A 19,339-nucleotide genomic window follows, 5' to 3' on the forward strand; every position below is an offset into this window, starting at 1 on the left:
TCAGCTCAGGAGCGTGCTGGTGGCTCAAAGGGTTGCACGCAGCTTGGTATAAAATGCAGAAGTGCGTTAATCTGGCTGCCAGCTCACTGCTCTGGTGCCTTATCTGCCCTTGCATACCAACAACCGATTGAGAATGGGTGTGCTTGCTCTGGAGATGAGCCAGCACAGAAATTTGGTGTGTGTTCATCACAACTTGGTTTGTTTGGGTTTTTTTGTTTTGTTTTTTTGGTTTTTATTTCTACAGGGACAGCTTGAATTTCGCTGTCCTTTTCCTTTATTTTTCTGGTTTGCAGCACTGGGCTCCCACGCTGTCTCATCCCTTATGTCTAGTCGGCTTTTCCTCCTCCATGTGGTACCCAGAGGGGAGAGGTCTGCGTTGGTGCCCTTGCAGGAGGCAGCAGATTTGCAAACCCGGTGTGATTAATTGTCATGTTTGCTGACAAATCTCTTCAGGGCTTGAGGAGGTGTGCTTCTTAGGCAGCAGAGAGCATTTCTGCTTTAGACATTGATGTCAGCAAAATTCAGCTGTTGGAGCCTGAACTATTTCCGTAGAATATGGGAATTAAAATGAACCATCTCCCTTTCCTCCGAGGACTTGCTTGAGCACATTCCCTACCGAGCTGTGTCATTTTTGTAAGAGTAGGAAGGCTTGAGCAGTCAGTCATCCTCTCATGGAGTCTTGAAAAGCACAGTGGTCCCCACGAAGGATGTGCTAAGAGGAGCCTCTGGTGCAGGGCCTGCTTTTGGGTAGCTTTGGGAGGGCAGAAGAAGGCTGCAGAAATGGCCTGCTCTGGCCTGGCTCCTCTCAGTTCCTCTCTGCCGTCCGGCGTCCTCCCCTCCCCTTCCTCCATGGTCTCTGACCTTGTCCTGACAGTGGTGTGTTCTCCTTTTCCTGCGGAGGGATGGAAAGCAGCTTTATGCTCAACTCGAGAATATTTTTAGGTATAGAGAAGATGGCCTGGTGACCGCAGCCGCCTGCCCTTCCTGTGAAATATCCAGAAAGCCCCTTCTACAGCAGGGTGTTCCTCATCCCTTTGGCTCCATGGCTTTGCTAGGGCTTCTGGCTGGATGGCAACGGCATAGGCGGCCACCTCCACCTCCCCCTTCCCGCTGCCGCAGGGCTCCCTCACTCCGGACCCGAAATGCATTTCATTCCTCGTCAGCAGAGGCAGTGGGGGCTGCGGGCCTCCGCAGAAACATTGCCGAACGGCTCAGGAATGCAGAGCTGGAGCCACTCCATGTGCTGGCGGAGGCGGCACACTCCTCCATCCCTGCCTCCCTCCTCGCACCACCAGCATGGCTTTATGGCTCTGCAGGAGCAGGACCCTTTCCCTCTGACCCTCTCCTGGCCAAAATCAGATGTAGGAGCCTGTTTTATCCATCTCAGGTCCTACCGCTAGCTCACTTGGGTCTGTGGTTGAGAGCAGCCTGCCCGGGTGTAGCCGCTTCTGCGGGGGATCAGAGCTGACAGTGTCGGGCAGGGGTGCACAGGATCACCGTGTGCCGCTGCGGTGCACAACAGGCGAGGGAGGCTGCCAGCAAACCTTGGCCAAGAACCTCCCTGGGCCGGGCTGAGGATGCACGTGGCCAGCAACCTTTCACTGACAGCCATAATAGGAGGCCTGGTAGGAGAAAATCAATCTAAAAGAGAACAAGCAGATATGGTGCAACCCGACATTGCTCTTGCATCCTCTCACCAACTGGGGTTTAAGGACAAGGCAGCGTGGGGTGAGGCAGAGCAGAGGACTCCTTCCCCATGAGCCAGCTCTTGGGGAGAGGAAAAGGGGTGTCACTGCTGGGAAGTGTTGGGTTGGGGCCAGCTGGGGACCAGCGATACTGAGAAGGACAGGGAGAAAGACCCAATGCAGAGACCCCAAGGCATGTGGCAACCTGGGAAGGCCCTGAAAACTGCTGCACAGTGTGTAAACCCAAAGGAAAAGGGGTCTGACAAGCCCTACAAGCTGTGTCAGGCAAGCAGGGCGCTTATTTACAACCTCCTTTTACTTCTGTTACTTCTTTCTGATTTTACTCTGCTATAAGGATATCACAGTTCTAATTGGGTGTTACTAAACCTGGTGTATTGGAGCCCTGTTGAGGGGTGCCTGCTCTGAAGCTGATCTATGCAATCTTTCAACCTTGACGCTGATCCTTCAAGCTGGACCAGGCTTGGGGCCTGTTTCAGATGGCATGGTGTGTCTCTCATTTGCCCTTGTAGTGACACCTGCAGTGGCTGGTCCCTTGCCCTCATGTGCATCATCCTGTGCACAGTTTCCCCATCCCTGGGTTTGTGCAGTAGCTGCTGCCATAGACCCCGATCTCTGAGCACTCACTCAGTGTGAGTGGTACTTTCCCTAGGTGGTTATTTTTAACGGGCAAGTTCAGTGCCTGGTGCCCTTATCTCATCTCCCTGAGCAGCTCTGGGCTTTTCCGTCCCTCTGGATCTCTCAGTGCCCAGGTTGTGCTGGCTCAGCACCACCCGCTGACGATGTGGGGGGGGCCCTGATAGCCAGAGCAGGCCATGCCAGCTCCGGGTCAAAACTTGGTTTTCCTCTTGTGGCTTCTGTGTCATGGCAGGTTTAATTATAACCCCTTCTGTTGCGCTCTCCAAGCTTATCTCGTGTGCTCCCGTGCGCTTGTTTCCTCCTTGCTGGCAGCATCTCCGCTGGGTACCGGCTGCTGTCACTCCCGCAGGCGAGCAGAATTTGGGACCTCAGGACGAGGAGATAAGGGTCCCAATGCTGGCCAGAGACCCTGGGACCAGCACGGGGCTGGAAGTTGGGACCAGAGCAGGGTGCAGCCCTTACTTGCTGCTAGAAGCCATATTCCAGCTTTTGGGGAGCAGAGGTGCTGCCAGAGGGGAGGAGGAGTGACCCTGCATGCTGGAGGTGCCTGCAGTCAGAGCTAACCCGTCTGTCTCCTCTGGCAGGTGACGCAGGAGTGGGGACAGCCCAGCCGCCACCATGGTTGCGCTCTCGCTGAAGATTAGCATCGGCAATGTGGTGAAGACAATGCAGTTTGAGCCCTCCACCATGGTGTATGATGCCTGCCGGATGATCCGCGAGCGAGTGCCCGAGGCCCAGATGGGACAGCGTAAGTCCACAGTGGAGCTGCTTGCCGTACCAGGGCCACCCTGGCTTAGCTTCTGGCATTTCACCAGTCTCCCTCCCCTCTAGTGTCTCTCTGCCTGTCTGGTCTTTCCCAGAGCAGTGGTGGGTGGGGGGAGCAAGGTCCAATTCCTTCTGTCTGGTTGAGGCATGGGGCTGAGCTCCTAGGGCTCCCTCCTTGACACCCCAGAAGGAATTTTGGAGTTTGGAAGGTAGAAAACCACATTTGGAAGTAAAACACTCATAATGCAATTTGAGCCTGCTGCCCTTTCTGTCTCTGCTCCTCTCTCCTACTTGCAACCACCACCACTAGCCAGGTCTAGGTGGGTTTAAACAGTTGCAGGGGTTGTAGCAAGCATTGATAAACCATATAAGTTAATCTTTCCTTTCTTGGGGGATATATAGTCATCTGTCAGGTCTGTCCCCCAAGAGCAGCTCTCTGACAGACCCACACTGGTGCTCCATTACCTTGCTAAGTCTTCTCAGCTCTAATATCTCCCTGCTGCTGCCAGGCTCAAAGTTAAGCTTATGGCTCATGAGCTTATGATATGACTCACGCCCACGTGGAAGTGGCTTGTCCCTTTCGTGGATGGGGGGGGCTGGAGCTCTGGGACATCATCTCGGGGGCTGTACTGGATCCCTGCCACCCCCAAAAGCATCTGTGCCACAGGGGAGAGGCAGCAAACAGGAGGTCAGGAGTCGTGGGAAGAGGAGGGGGAGTGCAGTGACATCTGGGAGCAGCAGATTCCTGGAGGATGGAAGGAAATGCTTTCTCGCGCCGTGCCCGGGTGGCCAGCAGTCCGGCCGACCACGGCTTTCAGTTTCAGAGAGAGACTGGATGTTTTTGTGGATGCAGGGCTGTGGTGGTGTTGGAATGAGCTTTGCATTTCCTACTCTTGGGCGTGAGCCAGCCTGTTTATAAAAAACAAGACAAGGGGAAAGCCTTGAAGGGAACTGCTTACTCCCGAGTTCCTTTTCAGTCACTCACTGCTGGTTTTTGCCTATCAGTTCCTTGCAGCTTTTGTTTCTCTTTGCCCAGTAGCACTCAGGGGTCCATTTTTAGGGTGCCCTGGGTTTTTGTCACCTTTGGGTAGGTTTCCAGCTCTGCTTTTGCTCTGTTTCAGGAAGTGCTTCTCCCTGCCCAAGCTATGGATCTGGGGCAAGCTGCTCAGTTTTCAGTGCTTTAGAGTTATCCTCTTGGAATGTGCTTTCAAAACAGCTTTTGAAAAAAAAAAAAAGGGCAAGCCAAGCCTCCGTGATTTTCTGCTCCCTATTTAGTAGGATCCTAATGGCAGTGTTAGCAAGGCAGGAGGAGGGCGGCTCAGGAATTTGTCCCTCCCCGCAGAGAGCTGCCAACAGAATGACGTGTCTTAAACAGAGCCAGCCAAGACAGCCTGCGGCGCAGAGTTGTTGCAAAGGTGGAGAAGGACCTTCCCCAGGATAAAGCCAGGCGTGGTCTTGGCCTCTTGCAGCAGGAAAACAGGACTAACTGTGTGGGTCTGAGCTGGGGTGCTGCTGCCCAGGCTCCAGCAGTGACACTTTCACTGGATATCCCAGCCCCGAGGGAGCAGGATTTGGTGAACAGCATTTATTCACCACCTCTGAGATCTCGTAAGCTGTTACGGAAGTTTCTTTTCCCGAGGCTTCCCGTAGCAGAGGCTCAGGCACGGATTCCAGAAATTCTTCTAAAATAAATAATTTATTCTCAAGGTACAGCGTAGCAGCTCGAGATGGTGCCTCCTGAAGAGGGACCTCAGTGGAAAAAAGCTTGGACAATCCAAGCCTCTACCCCCCGCACGTCACTCCGAGCCAATTGCAAAATTAGAGCCTCAGGTCTCCCTGTTCTTCACAGAATCTCTTCATTTTTGTCAGGCAAGCTGTCTGTCAAAGCCTTGACCTTCTCTTGCTACTTTGCATCTGAAGCTGAAGAAAAATAAGTGCTTGGCAATAGCCAAAATATTCTTCTGTTGTAATCTTTTGTTAGATGCTGTTCTGTACCTTTACTTATCTCCAGGGATGCAGCTCCCCTTATCTTCTATCTTGGAGGCTTTGAGGCCTTTTATACTTCACAAAGCAGAGGCTTCAAAGCTTCACAGCTTGCAGAAGTTATGCTAAGCAAACTTACTTATTCTAAGTGAATTCTACATAAGCAGTTTCTAACCAGGTTCTGGAAGAAGCGGGATATCTAATAGTTCAATAAGCTAAGGCAGTCTGTTCCCTAACATAAGATTTAATCCCATCCCCTTTCAGCCTCCTCATCCCCAAGCAGGGGCGTCCCAGCTCCTTCAGTCCCTCGTACCAAGGGTCCCTCATTTAAGTTGCCCCTGTCTGTATCTTTTCAAACTCCACCACATTCTTGTGGGTGGCTGCAGACCACATAATCACAAAGGACTTGAAAGTATGGATGTGCCTAGGTTTTACAGACCAGTTCCCAGCACTCAGTGTTTTACTGCCATGCTTTGGCCACTGCTACATGGCACACCAAAGATCTCAGAGTGTTCACAACCACAACTCTAAGCCCTTCCTTCTGTTGTGACTATCAGTTCCAAGTTCAGCATTTCATAGGCATGCTTCAGATGACTTTTTCTGTAGATAACTAGGGTGAAGCATGTACCTTGAAGCTTGCTGGCCAGCTTTGTTGCCCGCTCCTTAGGTTTAGGCTCCAGCATTAATGGTGCTGCTGTGCTTCATGTGCTGGGCTGCGCCAATGGACATCCCTGGGCACAGGCTGGCGTCTTGGTGTCCCTGTTCTGCTCAGGATTACCCTGGCAGAGACTTTACCTGTTTTTCAGCCAATGATTTTGGGCTTTTCCTCTCGGATGAAGACCCAAAGAAAGGGATCTGGCTGGAGGCTGGGAAGGCTCTGGACTACTACATGCTTCGCAATGGGGTAAGCATCCATCCCACATCCTTCCAGCTTGGCTCCGTGCTTGGATGTGCCCGCAGTGTGGAGGTGGTGTGGGTGCCTGCCCTGCTGCCTTGCATCGTGCCCTGCAGCACCCCACATTCCCCCCACAATCGCACTGGGGAGACAGGAGCTGTTGGGATGACGGTGGGATGTGGGAACCCCACGCCGGTGCCACTGCTGGGAGCTGTACTCGCTGTGCTTGCAGGACACCATGGAGTACAAGAAGAAACAGCGACCCCTGAAGATCCGCATGCTGGATGGGACAGTGAAAACGGTCATGGTGGATGACTCCAAAACTGTCACAGACATGCTCATGACAATCTGTGCCCGGATCGGTGAGAGGAGCAGGCAGCAACAGGGGAAGGAAGGGTCAGGGGGAGAGATGTTAGTGTCTGATGGGGGTCTGGGGGTGCGGCAGCAGCTCGGCAGCTGATGACCTGGCAGTGGGGATGTCGAAGGGGTGTGTGACGCTGGGGAGGGAACACTGCCCTGCACCCTTGCATTGCTCCAGGCTCTATATTTGGCAGCAATGTTGTGCTGAGCTTGGTCCTCCGCTCTGCTGCAGGCATCACCAACTACGATGAGTATTCGCTTGTTCGGGAGATTATGGAAGAGAAGAAGGAGGAGGTTACTGGCACCCTCAAGAAGGACAAGACCCTACTGCGAGATGAAAAGAAGATGGAGAAGCTCAAGCAGAAGTTGCACACAGATGATGAGTGTAAGTACCTGAGCATCCTGGGGATTGAGTGAGCCCGTGCCAAGAGTAGTGGGGAGGGGGCAGGGACCCCTGCAAGGAGAAGAGCCGATATGGGGAGTGGAGAGGACTGTGGTGAGGGAACATGTGCCCACACTCCTTAGAGTGTCTCCTGCATGGAGGCCCAGGGCAGAGGGGTGAGCACTGGGGTGCATCAGACAGACATCAGCTTCTTGCTCTGCATCCGGTTCATGCTCATGCCCTGACATTGCCCACAGTGAACTGGCTGGACCACGGCCGGACCCTGCGCGAGCAAGGCATCGATGACAATGAAACGCTACTGCTGCGGCGCAAGTTCTTCTACTCCGACCAGAACGTGGACTCACGAGATCCTGTGCAGCTCAACCTGCTCTACGTGCAGGTACAGCTCCCTGGAGCACCTGGCTCCACTGCCTTGTGCCAGCCCCCTGCCAGGGCTGGTGGCTGAGGGTTTTGGCCAGGAGCTACCACAAGGTTCACTTCAGGATGCCCAGTTGTCCCCTGGGTAAGAGCCAATGCTGGCAGTCCCAGCCCTGCCCTCTGCGTACTCCAGAGCTCCCCTGAGGATCCCATGTCTCCTGTCTGGTAGGAACCATCTTGAAGTCCTGCTGCTGTTCCTCTCCTAGGCTTGATGATGGTCCCCATAGGGGACAGCTTGGTCCTAGATCCTCATCTTTTTCAGGGCTGCTTCTTTTAAGTCTGGAAAACAGGTCCTGCTTGACGTGGAGGAGAACAGTGGAAGGGCTACCTTGTTGCCCAGCCCACAGTGATGTCTTCTCTTCCCACACAGGCTCGCGACGACATCCTGAACGGTTCCCACCCTGTTTCCTTTGACAAAGCCTGCGAATTTGCTGGCTACCAGTGCCAGATCCAGTTTGGGCCGCACAATGAGCAGAAGCACAAGCCGGGCTTTCTGGAGTGAGTGTCCTGGGGAGCCCCAGGCGGCTGGGGCAGCTTGGCAGCCCTCAGCACTGCGCCAGCACACAGGGTTTGATGACGGATATTTCTGGAGCAACTCCTTTCCTCATTGCAGCACAGTGCCCAAGCATGGAGGTCCATGCTGGCTGCAAGGGGTACCAGACCCCCCATTCTGTCCCTTTGGCACCCCCAGGACATGCAGCTAGCTCTCATGGGGGGACCCCAGACCACTGTATAATCTCCCCTGATGCCACATGAGGGGCTGCATCCTCAGCATCTCTACCCCACTAAGCAGGGCAGCTCCTGGGGCAGTTTTCATTAACACACTAACCTCTCGCCCATGCTTCCTACTCCCAAAAACTCACAGCCTGTGCACTGGCAGGGGTTTGTCCAAGGGGATGGGGTTGGGCCTCTTTGTAGATGGAGACAAATGCTGGCTTTGGGCTCTGCTGCTAACAGCTGGCTCGGCTGTCTCTTGGCAGACTCAAGGATTTCCTGCCCAAGGAGTACATCAAGCAGAAAGGGGAGCGCAAGATCTTCATGGTATGTGCAAGGGAGGTGTTGAGACCTGGGCTTCTTGTTCCTCCCCGCCAAAAGTTGAGGCTGCTCTAGTCTCTGGAGGCAAGACATAGCAGCTTGGTGGGTGAGAAACAGCAGGAAGCTGTAAGTGGGTAGACAAGGCAGCTCCTGAGGTCCCAGAGGTCAGAGGGATGAAGTAGCAGGGGCAGGGGATGCTGGTGGGGTGGGGAGAGCCTGGAGAGGCTGTGACTGGGCACAGCCAGGAGACTGTGGAGCTAGCGTGATGTTCTCTCTTTGCTGTTGCAGGCCCACAAGAACTGTGGGAACATGAGCGAGATTGAGGCCAAAGTTCGCTATGTGAAACTTGCCCGTTCCCTCAAAACCTACGGGGTCTCTTTCTTCTTGGTCAAGGTAGAGCAGCAGTCCCCCTGCTCCCACCTCTCACCAACCAAAATTCCTCTCTGTCAGCATCCCTTCATCTGTCATGTCTACAGCTGCTACGCTTCAATCCATGTTGCTCCGGTTTTCCCTGAGTCTCCACTATGCACTTCTCCTTCTTCTTGCTTTTCCCTGTGCACTGCCTTCCCTCTCCTTGGTTCATGCTTTTTCTCATTTTCAAGCCCCATGTTGTGGTTGTCACCACCAGAAAGTGTGGCCTTGGGAGTGTTTGGTAGCCACAGCAGGCCTCAAAGGTCTCTGCCTGGACGGATCCATCCTGGGGACAGCCCACAACCCTTCTGTCATGGCCCACAGGAGAAGATGAAGGGGAAGAACAAGCTGGTGCCGCGGCTCCTGGGGATCACCAAGGAGTGTGTGATGCGGGTGGACGAGAAGACCAAGGAAGTGATTCAGGAGTGGAGCCTGACCAACATCAAGCGTTGGGCAGCCTCGCCCAAGAGCTTCACCCTGGTAGGGACCAGCCCTGGTCCTGCACACCCCCTCCCCAGTGTTGACCCCATGGGTGGCTGCTCTCACACCAGCCCCTCTCTTTGGTGTTGCCCCACAGTGGGACAGCCTTGCCCTCCTCTGGTGCCTCTCCCAGCTCTTGTTTTGAAGGCTGGCTCTTGGGTGCTTAGTGCATACCAGAGGGGCTCAGGATGACCGCCAGTGCCCAGCTGCGGTGCTACCCTGTGCCCTGCTATTGCAGGATTTTGGAGATTACCAGGATGGTTACTACTCCGTGCAGACGACGGAAGGAGAGCAGATCGCCCAGCTGATTGCCGGCTACATTGATATCATCCTCAAAAAGGTGAGGCTGTGCAGAGAAGGGCACTGAAAACCAGCTCCTCTTTGGAGAGGGGTGCAGGGTGCCCATTCCAGCTGCCTCTAGACAGCCATTGGCACATGGTGCTGCTGGGGGAGCTGGAAACAGGATAGGGGGACCCTGTGGCCTGAGAATGTTGCCTGGGCTGCAGGAGGAGGGCAAGGGTGGGAGGTATGTGCTGACTGAAACATGTTCTCCTTCCCTCTACAGAAAAAGAGCAAAGACCACTTTGGACTGGAGGGAGATGAGGAATCCACCATGCTGGAAGACTCTGTGTCTCCAAAGAAGTAAGTCCTCCAGGATCAAGTTAGCTTCCAAGCAGAAGTTGAATGGAGAGCGGGCTCCAGCCAGGCTTGCAGAACAGCCTATCTGGAAGAAGAGCTGCCAGTCCTTTGGTGGCAGTGCTCCCAGAGAGCCTGGTGCCATGGCTGTGGGTGTTCCTTAACCCGGTATTTCTCCCAATTTCAGGTCGACTGTCTTGCAGCAGCAGTTTAACCGTGTAGGCAAGGCGGAACTGGGCTCGGTGGCCCTGCCAGCCATCATGCGGACAGGGGCTGGAGGGCCAGAAAACTTCCAGGTGGGCACGATGCCGCAGCCTCAGCTGCAAATCACCAGTGGCCAGATGCACCGAGGGCACATGCCTCCCCTGGTAAGCTCTCCCTGTGCCCGCCGTAGGGCACGAACTCCGAAAGGTGCCCATCAGGCTTGTGTAGACCCATCAATTTTGGGTCCATGGCCAGGTGTTGGCTTGCTGTGGAGAGCAGGGGCTCAGTGCCGCTGGCCTCCTGTGCTTGCTGGCCTGGCTGAGCTGGCATCCTCCTGCAACCGCTCTGCAAACTTGAGCTACACTTTGGCATTTTCCCTTGGCCTGTAGCCTCAGCTTCTCCTTCATTTTGAGCTGCCCCAAGCTGCTGTGCCTGGCCAGCCCCACCAGTGCTGTGGTTTGCAGCACAGCCCTGTGCCTGGCTTTGGTGATCCCCATGTCCTCAGCAGCTGGAGAAGCACTTGGAAAAGGCCACAAGAAGGCTCTTTTCTTTGGCACCGCTCAGCCTGCTGTGGGGCTTGCTGTAAAAGCCTTGTGGGGTCCCACTGCATCTGCTCCCCACTCCCTGAGAGCTGGTTAACCATGAGAGTTGCTTGTACCCATGGTGGGATGAGGCATTTCCCAGTGGGAGGTGCAGAGGGGAAACTCCTTTTTGCTAGGTCCACTCATCTTTGTGGAGGCGCCTACCTAGAGCATGATCATCAACAGCATGTTACGCCATGTTGCAGAGAGGCATGTGAACCAAATATTTAAGCTAGATTTTGAGCCTCCGGTGTGCCTCAATCTGTCTCTGTGTTGCAGACTTCAGCCCAGCAAGCCCTGACTGGCACCATCAACTCCAGCATGCAGGCTGTGCACGCAGCCCAGGCCACGCTGGATGACTTCGAGACCTTGCCACCCCTTGGGCAGGATGCTGTGAGTGCCGGCTGAAGGCGGGGTGCTCAGGGGGGACCTTGCGGGAGGTTGTTGGTTGGGCTAGGAGAGGACGGTTGCATTCCCAGGAGATGTGTCAGCAGCTCCTGGGAAGATCTGCTGCCTGCAAAGAGGTGGGGTTGCATCCCACCCTGGTTGAAGGGGACATTTGGTCATATTGCTTGGTCAGGATGGGCCGGGGAGTTTTGGGTGGTTGCAGCTCTTCCTTCCCTCTTCGTTGTCTGTTCTTTCCTGTGTCTCTCTGTGTGAGCATGGATGCAGCTACCCACCACCTCCACAACCTCCACCACCATCTCCTGACCCTGTTCTCCCGTTCCAGGCATCCAAAGCCTGGCGCAAAAACAAGATGGATGAGTCGAAGCATGAGATCCACTCCCAAGTGGATGCCATCACTGCCGGCACAGCCTCGGTGGTCAACCTCACTGCAGGTATGTGGAGGGCTGGAGAGGAGGGATGCCTCATCTGCAGAAAGCTTGGTCTCTCTTGTCTGGCTGAAAGTCATGGCTCCTGCCCTCCATCAGAAACTGGAGGAGCCAACCTGCCCCAGCTAGAGCTAAATCAGCCCCGAATGCTGCTAACATACCTGTAGAGTTGACCATGCCCCCGCAACTCACCTTGCCTTTAGATCCCTGTCTGTGCCCGGCCCAGTCCTTCCTCCCAGCCCTTGGCTGATCAGCCATCCTCTGGACCAAAAGCGTCATCTGGTCCCTGCCGTAGCTTCAGGCCCACCCATGGCACAGTGCAGCTCTCCTTCCCCAGGCTCTCCTGCCCAAACTCAACTGATGCAACAACCTTTCAGCCTTAGGAGCCAGGGGGTCTTTTCCCCCACTCCCACAAAGGAGAACCACACTGGTGACAGCTATGGGCATGCTCTTGGAGCATCACTTGAAATGCATCCCATCCTGACTCATCTCCTCCCTGTGCAGGGGATCCAGCGGACACAGACTACACTGCTGTGGGCTGTGCTGTCACCACCATCTCTTCCAACCTGACGGAGATGTCCAAGGGCGTGAAGCTGCTGGCTGCGCTGATGGAGGATGAGGGAGGGAATGGGCGGCAGCTTCTGCAGGCAGCCAAGAACCTGGCGAGTGCCGTCTCGGACCTGCTGAAAACGGCACAGCCTGCCAGCGCTGAGGTGAGGGGCAGGAGGGACCCAGGGACTGAGAGGAGGGTGGAAGCCAAGGGGAACCATTGGGGTGAGTTTTTAGGGCTTGCTCATGAGCCTGTTGTTGATTTTGCCTCATTCCTTGCAGCCTCGCCAGAATCTCCTGCAGGCTGCTGGCCTCGTGGGCCAGACCAGCGGAGAGCTGCTGCAGCAGATCGGGGAGAGTGACACGGACCCCCGGTTCCAGGTGAGTGCACCTGGTGACAAACAGGGACACCCACTCCCTAAAACAGTCAGATTTTGCACAGGACCTGGCAGGAGGGCTCCAGGCTAAAGTTTGGCCGATGCCTGGCGGTGACTTTGCTGAGTGAGGGGACAGGCCATTGCCCATCTCTGTCCCTAGAGCTGCTGTGATATAACACCTCTTGTCTTGTGGATTCCCATGTAGATCGCAGAAAGCCGGCGTGCTTGGATCCTGCCTGCCTCTGACCCAAAGACGGTAAAAGGGGACTGTAGTCACGGCTTGATGGTCCCTGCCCTCTCCAACATGAGGGGTGCTCCTCTGGGGACTATCAGCTGAACTCTTTGGAGAAGGGCTCTTGTCAAAAATCTGCTTTTCTGGTGGTTGGCTCTCAGAAGTCCATGCACTCGGGTCACCCTTGGGCGAGCATTGCCCTGGGAGCCAGCTCAGCTCCTGCCTGCTGCTCCTTGCCTGCGGGAGCTGCCTGCCTGCCCCTATTGGAGACCTAGGGTGTCTGGAGACTCATGGAGTGGTTTATTTTGACTGAGCTGGCTTCCAGCCAGCTTGCTTTCTCACAACTGCTCCTTCCAGCACAAGGGAAATAGCACACTGTGCTGAAGAGAAGGATCCAGATGTGGTATAGACCAAAACAGACTCCAGAAAGAATGGGTTTCTGTTTGTGGTGGCCACACAACCTCAACAGGAGCGTAAAAGCCTGGACAGACAAACAAAGGGAGCAGAAAAACTATGACCGGGGCAAGAAGCCATGCTTGGCCAGGTGTCAGTGCCAGGACAGGACAGCCCCAAGGGGCAGATTTAGGATGTGGAAGACAAACTGCACATGTGCACCAGGATGCTTTGCCTTGCAGCTGCCAGACCCGAGTGTATCTGCTTCCTTCCTTGGGCTCCATTGCAGCAATCTGGGGACTCTGGGGACTCTGGAGCTGGGTGCATGCACTCCCCAGTCTCTCCTCCTGTTGGGAAAGGTGGCGGATCACAGCGGGAGCAGTCTTGGCTTGCAGGAGGCGAGGGGGTGCTGGCACACATCTGGCTTGGTGGCCGGAGGCTGAGCTGTCGTGGGGTGTGGGGCCACTCACCGTGAGCGCGCATAGGGCAGGCAGAGAGCGCTGCCCTGCCTACCGAGGTCTTTGCCCCAAGCATTTGCTGGCTCATGCTGGTGCTGCCTGTTTTTGCCGGCAGCGTGCCACAGGAGCTAATCCTGAAGGCTGCAGCATGCTATCACATCTGATGCCCTGCGGGAAAGCAGTTTGCCATGTGCTGGTGGCTGCCTGTTGCAGGCTGGCAGGGCAGCCCCGTGCCTTACCCACCACCCTCCATGGAGGAGGAGGCTGGTTGCTGTGTCATACGTCTCTTTTAGCCTTGGGAGTGACAACAGAGATATAACCCATCACTAATGAGCTAGAAAACAGCTGGTATGCCTGGAGTACAAGTGGCCAGTGTGGGCAGCATCTCCCACTCACCTCTTGCTGGTGGGGTGAGCCTGTGGGCAGGCAGCTGCCCCCAGTGTGGCTGTGGGGCAGCCAGCTTGTGCCTACCTTTTGGCCTGAGGGATTTGTCATTTTTTTGCCGTTTGCGCAGGCTGCAAACCCAGGCAGAGCTGGTTGTGCCTTGCAGCAGCTTGTGGCTGTGCTTCAATCTGGGCCTCAGTGTGGATTTTTGCCTGGAGAGTGGGCAATGAGCAGGTTGTGGATGTTCACAGAAGCACAGAATGGTTGGATTTGGAAGGGACCTCTGGAGATCATCTAGTCCAACCCACCTGCTAAATCAAGTTCACCAGAGCAGATTGCACAGGAATGTGTCCAGGCAGGTTTTTAATATCTCCAGAGAAGGAGACCCCACAACCTCTCTGGGCAGCCTGTTCCAGGGCTCTTGCACCCTCAGAGTAAAGAATTTTCTCCTCATGTTTAGATGGAACCTCCTGTGCTTCAGTCTGTGCCCCTTGCCTCTCATCCTATCGTTGGGCACCACTAAAAAGAGTCTGGTCCCATCCTCTTGACATCCACCCTTGAGATATTTATAAGCATGAATAAGATCCCCTCTCAGTCTTCTCCAGGCCGAACAGACCCAGCTCTCTCAACCTTTCATCATAAGAAAGATGCTTCAGATGCCTCATCATCTTTGTAGCCGTGATGTTGTGGTGATGCTGAGCATTGCCTGAGCTGCTCTGGGCAGTGTTCATCGTGGTGCCACAATGCAGGCTGCAGCTCAGGGCCAAGCTACAGCCTCACCACTGGCTGTAGCACCCAGTAGAGATGGGGTCAAGGTGTTGCCAGCCAATCCAGGTGTTTGGTACTGCTGGTGCCAGGACAGAGTAGATGAAAGGACCCCGACAGCTCACGTTTCCCTGCTGAATATTTTATGAGAGCCCTGTGGGCAGCTGCTGGTTCTCCTGCTGCATGTCTCACGCGCTGACCCTCTCCATCCCCCCCAGGACATGCTCATGCAGCTGGCGAAGGCGGTGGCCAGTGCTGCTGCCACCCTGGTGCTCAAATCCAAGAACGTGGCTCAGAAAACAGAGGACGCGGCTCTGCAGACACAGGTGATCGCTGCTGCCACCCAGTGTGCCCTCTCCACCTCCCAGCTGGTGGCGTGCACCAAGGTAAGCAGCAAAGTTAACCCTTGTCTCAGCGTGGCTGCAAGTATCTCCTGGCTGGTGGCAGCTCCACAGTGGGGTCATAGTTGTGCCAGGACCACACGTCCTCAGGCAGGACATTCGGCGTCTGGCACCAGAAGTGTGGGCTGCCTCGGGCTGGGGTCCCTGCCAGCGTACCGAAGCATTGAATATCCTCTTTGGAGGAGCTGAAGTTGGGGACAGCTGTCCCTGCACAGCTCCGGCAAAGAGCCCACCATGCTCACTGCCCAGCCTTTCTCCTCTCCTCCAGGTGGTGGCTCCCACAATCAGCTCCCCGGTCTGCCAGGAGCAGCTGATCGAGGCTGGCAAGTTGGTGGCCAAGTCGGCAGAAGGTTGTGTGGAGGCCTCCAAGGCAGCCACCAGTGATGACCAGCTCCTGAAGCAGGTGGGGGTGGCAGCCACAGCTGTTACCCAGGCACTGAATGACCTGCTGCAGCACATCAAGCAGCACGCCTTGGGCGGGCAACCCATCGGACGCTACGACCAGGCCACTGACACCATCCTCAACGTCACCGAGAACATATTCAGCTCCATGGGCGATGCTGGTGAGAGTGGCTGATGGCACCCAGTGTGGAGGGTGGTGGACAAGGAGGTATCAGAGAGCCCATGGAACTTGCTAACGGGCCACCCTTCCTTTCTGTCCCAGGGGAAATGGTGCGTCAGGCTCGTATTCTGGCCCAGGCTACTTCCGACCTCGTCAATGCCATCAAAGCTGATGCAGAGGGAGAGACGGATCTGGAGAACTCGCGCAAGCTGCTGAGTGCGGCCAAGATCCTGGCTGATGCCACTGCCAAGATGGTGGAAGCTGCGAAGGTCAGTGGTGTGGGGGAGGATGGGCGCTGGCTTTGGCCACCAGCCCCATCCAACACTGTTGGCTAGGTACTGCAGAGGGGATGAGCAGCCCCTGGATGGGGGAGCAGTTCACAGAGCAAGGTCCTGCACTGAGCTGAGGACCTGTGCAATGGAGTGGGGCTCCTCAAGCTGCAGGTGGTAGCAGAGCAGCTGCTGCTGAGCTCTCCTGGCGAGGCTTTTGGCATCTCCCCAGCAGTCAGGCTGCCTGGGGATGCTGCTCAGCATCAGGCCAATGCACAGCTGCTGCTTCATGAAGATAATGGACCCCGGTGCCCCCTGAAAGGTGTGATGAGTTTCCTGCTTTCTCCAGGGAGCTGCAGCCCACCCGGACAGTGAGGAGCAGCAGCAGCGGCTGCGTGAGGCAGCAGAGGGGCTACGCATGGCAACCAACGCCGCAGCCCAGAATGCCATCAAGAAGAAGCTCGTGCACAAGCTAGAGGTGAGATGCTGGGCAAGGGGGAGGTCGCTGGGCTGTGGAGAACGAGGCAGCATGGTCAGTGAGCAAGACCTGGCCAGGAGCTCCCGCATCCCTGCGCTTTCCAGAGGGATAAAATCCTTTTCATGTACAGTGTCCATGCTGCACAGAGCCCTCCCCACTGCTCCTTTCCCATCCTGTCCTATCCCTTGCATGCACCGTGTTGCTTTGGGATGCTGGGCATTGAGGGTACTGGGGTGCCCCAGTGTCGCAGCTGGAGGCAGAGGAGAAAAAATTTAGGGGGCGATGAGCCCTGGTGTGTGGCAGGGGGACTCAGGGCAGACTGCCCAGTGCTGACCCATTCCTCCCTCTGCCAGCACGCAGCCAAGCAAGCTGCCGCCTCCGCCACCCAGACCATCGCTGCCGCGCAGCACGCAGCCTCCTCCAACAAGAACCCTGCCGCGCAGCAGCAGCTGGTACAGAGCTGCAAGGTAAGAGCCCAGGCCTGACCCTGGGGTCTCCTGCACCACCTCATACTGTCCCTTCTCCCATCAACCACGCCAGGGCTTTGTGCTTGGCCGCAGCAGGCAGTCAGGACCTTGGGGTCTTCACACGGCTCCCCCGGGAGTGGATATTTCAGTCACTGGACCTGGATTAGATCTGTCTCCTCCTGGCCTGTTGGACCTGTTGGAGAGACTCCAGATGAGGCCACCAAGATGATCAGAGGGCTGGAACAGCTCTGCTCTGAGGACAGGCTGAGAGAGTTGGGATTGTTCAGCCTGGAGAAGAGAAGGCTCCAGGGAGACCTTATTGCAGCTATTCAGTACTTAAAAGAGGCCTATAAGAAGAATGGGGACAGACGTTTTAGCAGGGCCTGCTGCGATAGGACAAGGGGTGATAGTTTTAAACTGAAGAAGGGGAGATTCAGACCAGACATGAGGAAGAAATTTTTTACACTGAGGGTGGTGAAACACTGGCACAGGTTGCCCAGAGAGGTGGTCAATGCCCCAGCGCTGGAGACACTCAAGGCCAGGCTGGACGGGGCTCTGAGCAACCTGATCTAGGTGAAGATGTCCCTGTTCATGGCAGGGCGTTGAACTAGATGAGCTTTGAACGTTCCTTCCAACCCAAACTGTTCTATGATTCTATGGCCAAGGCCCTCTGGTGACCCTCCTCTCTGGCAGGTGGTGGCAGAGCAGATCCCAATGCTGGTGCAAGGCGTGCGAGGAAGCCAGTCCCAGCCGGAGAGCCCCAGTGCCCAGCTGGCTCTCATTGCTGCCAGCCAGAACTTCCTGCAGGTACTCGCGCCCCCCAGAGCCTCCCGCCTCGGCTCTGGCATTACAGCTTTCCTACCACACCTGGGATACTGGGAAACCTGCATGTGGGCAGCAGAGAGATGCTGCATGTTCGTCCCCTTCTCACTGCTTTTTCTTTTGGCTTGGTAGCCTGGTGGGAAGATGGTAGCTGCAGCCAAGGCCACCGTCCCTACCATCACGGACCAAGCCTCTGCCATGCAGCTCAGCCAGTGTGCCAAGAACTTGGCTGCAGCTCTGGCTGAGCTCCGCACAGCTGCCCAGAAGGTGAGAGGCTGGGTCCTGTCCTGCAGTGGGACCCTGGCTGTGCAGAGCAGGGGGGACAGTGAGGATGGCCCAGTGGTGGGTCATGGTCTCTGCTGCAGGAGGGTGAGCTCAGCGGTTGCCCCGTTCACCTTCCCTTCTCCTCTATCACAGGCTCAGGAGGCATGTGGACCCCTGGAGATAGACTCAGCACTGGGTCTGGTGCAGAGCCTGGAGAGGGACTTGCAGGAAGCCAAGGCAGCTGCCCGTGATGGCAAGCTCAAGCCTCTGCCGGGAGAGACGGTGAGGGCGTGGGGAAGGGTGATGTGGGTGGTGCAGGGTGGGCGCTGGGGCAGGGGAACCCCCAGAAGGTGCAGCCCACCAGCAGTGTCCCCACTCATCCCCCTGCAGATGGAGAAATGTGCCCAGGACCTGGGAAACAGCACGAAAGCTGTCAGCTCCGCCATCGCGCACCTGCTGGGGGAGGTGGCCCAGGGCAACGAGAATTACACAGGTACTGGCCTTCACGCCAGGGCTGGGAGAGGGGAAGGGCCTGTGCTGGCATCCACTGACCTCTCCATCCCCGCAGGGATCGCTGCCCGAGAGGTGGCCCAGGCCCTGCGCTCGCTCAGCCAGGCTGCCCGCGGTGTGGCAGCCAGCACCCCCGACCCACAGGTGCAGACTGCCATGCTGGAGTGCGCCAGCGACGTCATGGATAAAGCCAACAACCTCATCGAGGAGGCGCGGAAAGCGGTGGCCAAGCCCGGTGACCCTGAGAGCCAGCAGCGCCTGGCCCAGGTAGGGAGAACGGATACCCCTGTGCCCCCTGCCAGCCCACGGAAAGGGTATGGGGCTGGCCTGGGGAAGGTGACCACTTTTTGCTTCTCCGCAGGTGGCCAAGGCGGTGTCACAGGCCCTGAGCCGCTGTGTTAACTGCCTGCCGGGGCAGCGGGATGTGGATGCTGCCATCCGCATGGTGGGAGAGGCCAGCAAGAGGCTGCTCGCAGATTCGGTGAGCTGGGACAGGGTGGGAGGGAAGGGGGAAGCTTTGTGGGGATGTAAGCTGGTCTGTCCACACTGGATTCCTCTCTAGCGTGTCCCTAAGCATATGCCAGATCTTCATCCTCCATCTCCATCCTTCTCACTGCCTCTTCTAACCCCTCTCCATGCCTCCAGTTCCCTCCCAGCACCAAGACCTTCCAGGAGGCACAGAGCCAGCTAAACCGGGCGGCCGCAGGGCTCAACCAGTCTGCCAACGAGCTGGTGCAGGCGTCGCGTGGCACCCCTCAAGACCTGGCCAAGTCCTCTGGCAAATTTGGACAGGACTTCAATGAGTTCCTGCAGGCAGGAGTGGAGATGGCCAGCCTGTCCCCGGTAAGAGCAAATACCCATTGTGGGGTCCTGGGTACGGTGAGAGGTTTGGGATGCCTGAGAAGCTGGCTGACCACAGGTGGGGTAGCCAGGCAGTGGTGGTTAGGGTGGCTGTTGGCCAACACAGCCGGTGAAATGGGGTCTGGAGCTGTGCAAAACTGCAGCAGCAGGGAGAAGGTGGCTTGGGTCAATTCAGCGACTGTTGCCACCATATCATTACTGT

The 19,339-nt window shown here is 56.3% G+C and overlaps 1 protein-coding gene across 4 annotated transcripts in view; it reads left to right on the forward strand.

Annotated features, from left to right (window-relative positions):
- Positions 1–19,339, forward strand: part of TLN1 (talin 1) — a 37,488-nt gene that overhangs the window by 3,007 nt on the left and 15,142 nt on the right. For 3 of the 4 annotated variants that reach the window (XM_065656682.1, XM_065656685.1, XM_065656684.1), the window contains exons 2-29: positions 2,927–3,090; positions 5,897–5,994; positions 6,218–6,347; positions 6,578–6,730; positions 6,985–7,127; positions 7,536–7,663; positions 8,146–8,206; positions 8,489–8,593; positions 8,936–9,091; positions 9,330–9,431; positions 9,657–9,733; positions 9,915–10,095; positions 10,792–10,905; positions 11,243–11,351; positions 11,850–12,058; positions 12,177–12,275; positions 14,722–14,889; positions 15,173–15,467; positions 15,569–15,735; positions 16,085–16,213; positions 16,567–16,680; positions 17,374–17,487; positions 17,635–17,769; positions 17,920–18,048; positions 18,157–18,259; positions 18,335–18,543; positions 18,638–18,757; positions 18,922–19,119. In XM_065656682.1, coding sequence (XP_065512754.1) covers positions 2,961–3,090; positions 5,897–5,994; positions 6,218–6,347; positions 6,578–6,730; positions 6,985–7,127; positions 7,536–7,663; positions 8,146–8,206; positions 8,489–8,593; positions 8,936–9,091; positions 9,330–9,431; positions 9,657–9,733; positions 9,915–10,095; positions 10,792–10,905; positions 11,243–11,351; positions 11,850–12,058; positions 12,177–12,275; positions 14,722–14,889; positions 15,173–15,467; positions 15,569–15,735; positions 16,085–16,213; positions 16,567–16,680; positions 17,374–17,487; positions 17,635–17,769; positions 17,920–18,048; positions 18,157–18,259; positions 18,335–18,543; positions 18,638–18,757; positions 18,922–19,119 — 3,876 coding nt within the window. In that variant the 5' untranslated portion in view covers positions 2,927–2,960. The remainder of the gene's footprint in view (positions 1–2,926; positions 3,091–5,896; positions 5,995–6,217; positions 6,348–6,577; positions 6,731–6,984; positions 7,128–7,535; positions 7,664–8,145; positions 8,207–8,488; positions 8,594–8,935; positions 9,092–9,329; positions 9,432–9,656; positions 9,734–9,914; positions 10,096–10,791; positions 10,906–11,242; positions 11,352–11,849; positions 12,059–12,176; positions 12,276–14,721; positions 14,890–15,172; positions 15,468–15,568; positions 15,736–16,084; positions 16,214–16,566; positions 16,681–17,373; positions 17,488–17,634; positions 17,770–17,919; positions 18,049–18,156; positions 18,260–18,334; positions 18,544–18,637; positions 18,758–18,921; positions 19,120–19,339) is intronic. The other variant, XM_065656683.1, reaches the window with a different exon arrangement.

This window comes from Caloenas nicobarica, chromosome Z, assembly GCF_036013445.1.
Source record: "Caloenas nicobarica isolate bCalNic1 chromosome Z, bCalNic1.hap1, whole genome shotgun sequence".
Lineage (NCBI taxonomy): Eukaryota > Metazoa > Chordata > Aves > Columbiformes > Columbidae > Caloenas > Caloenas nicobarica.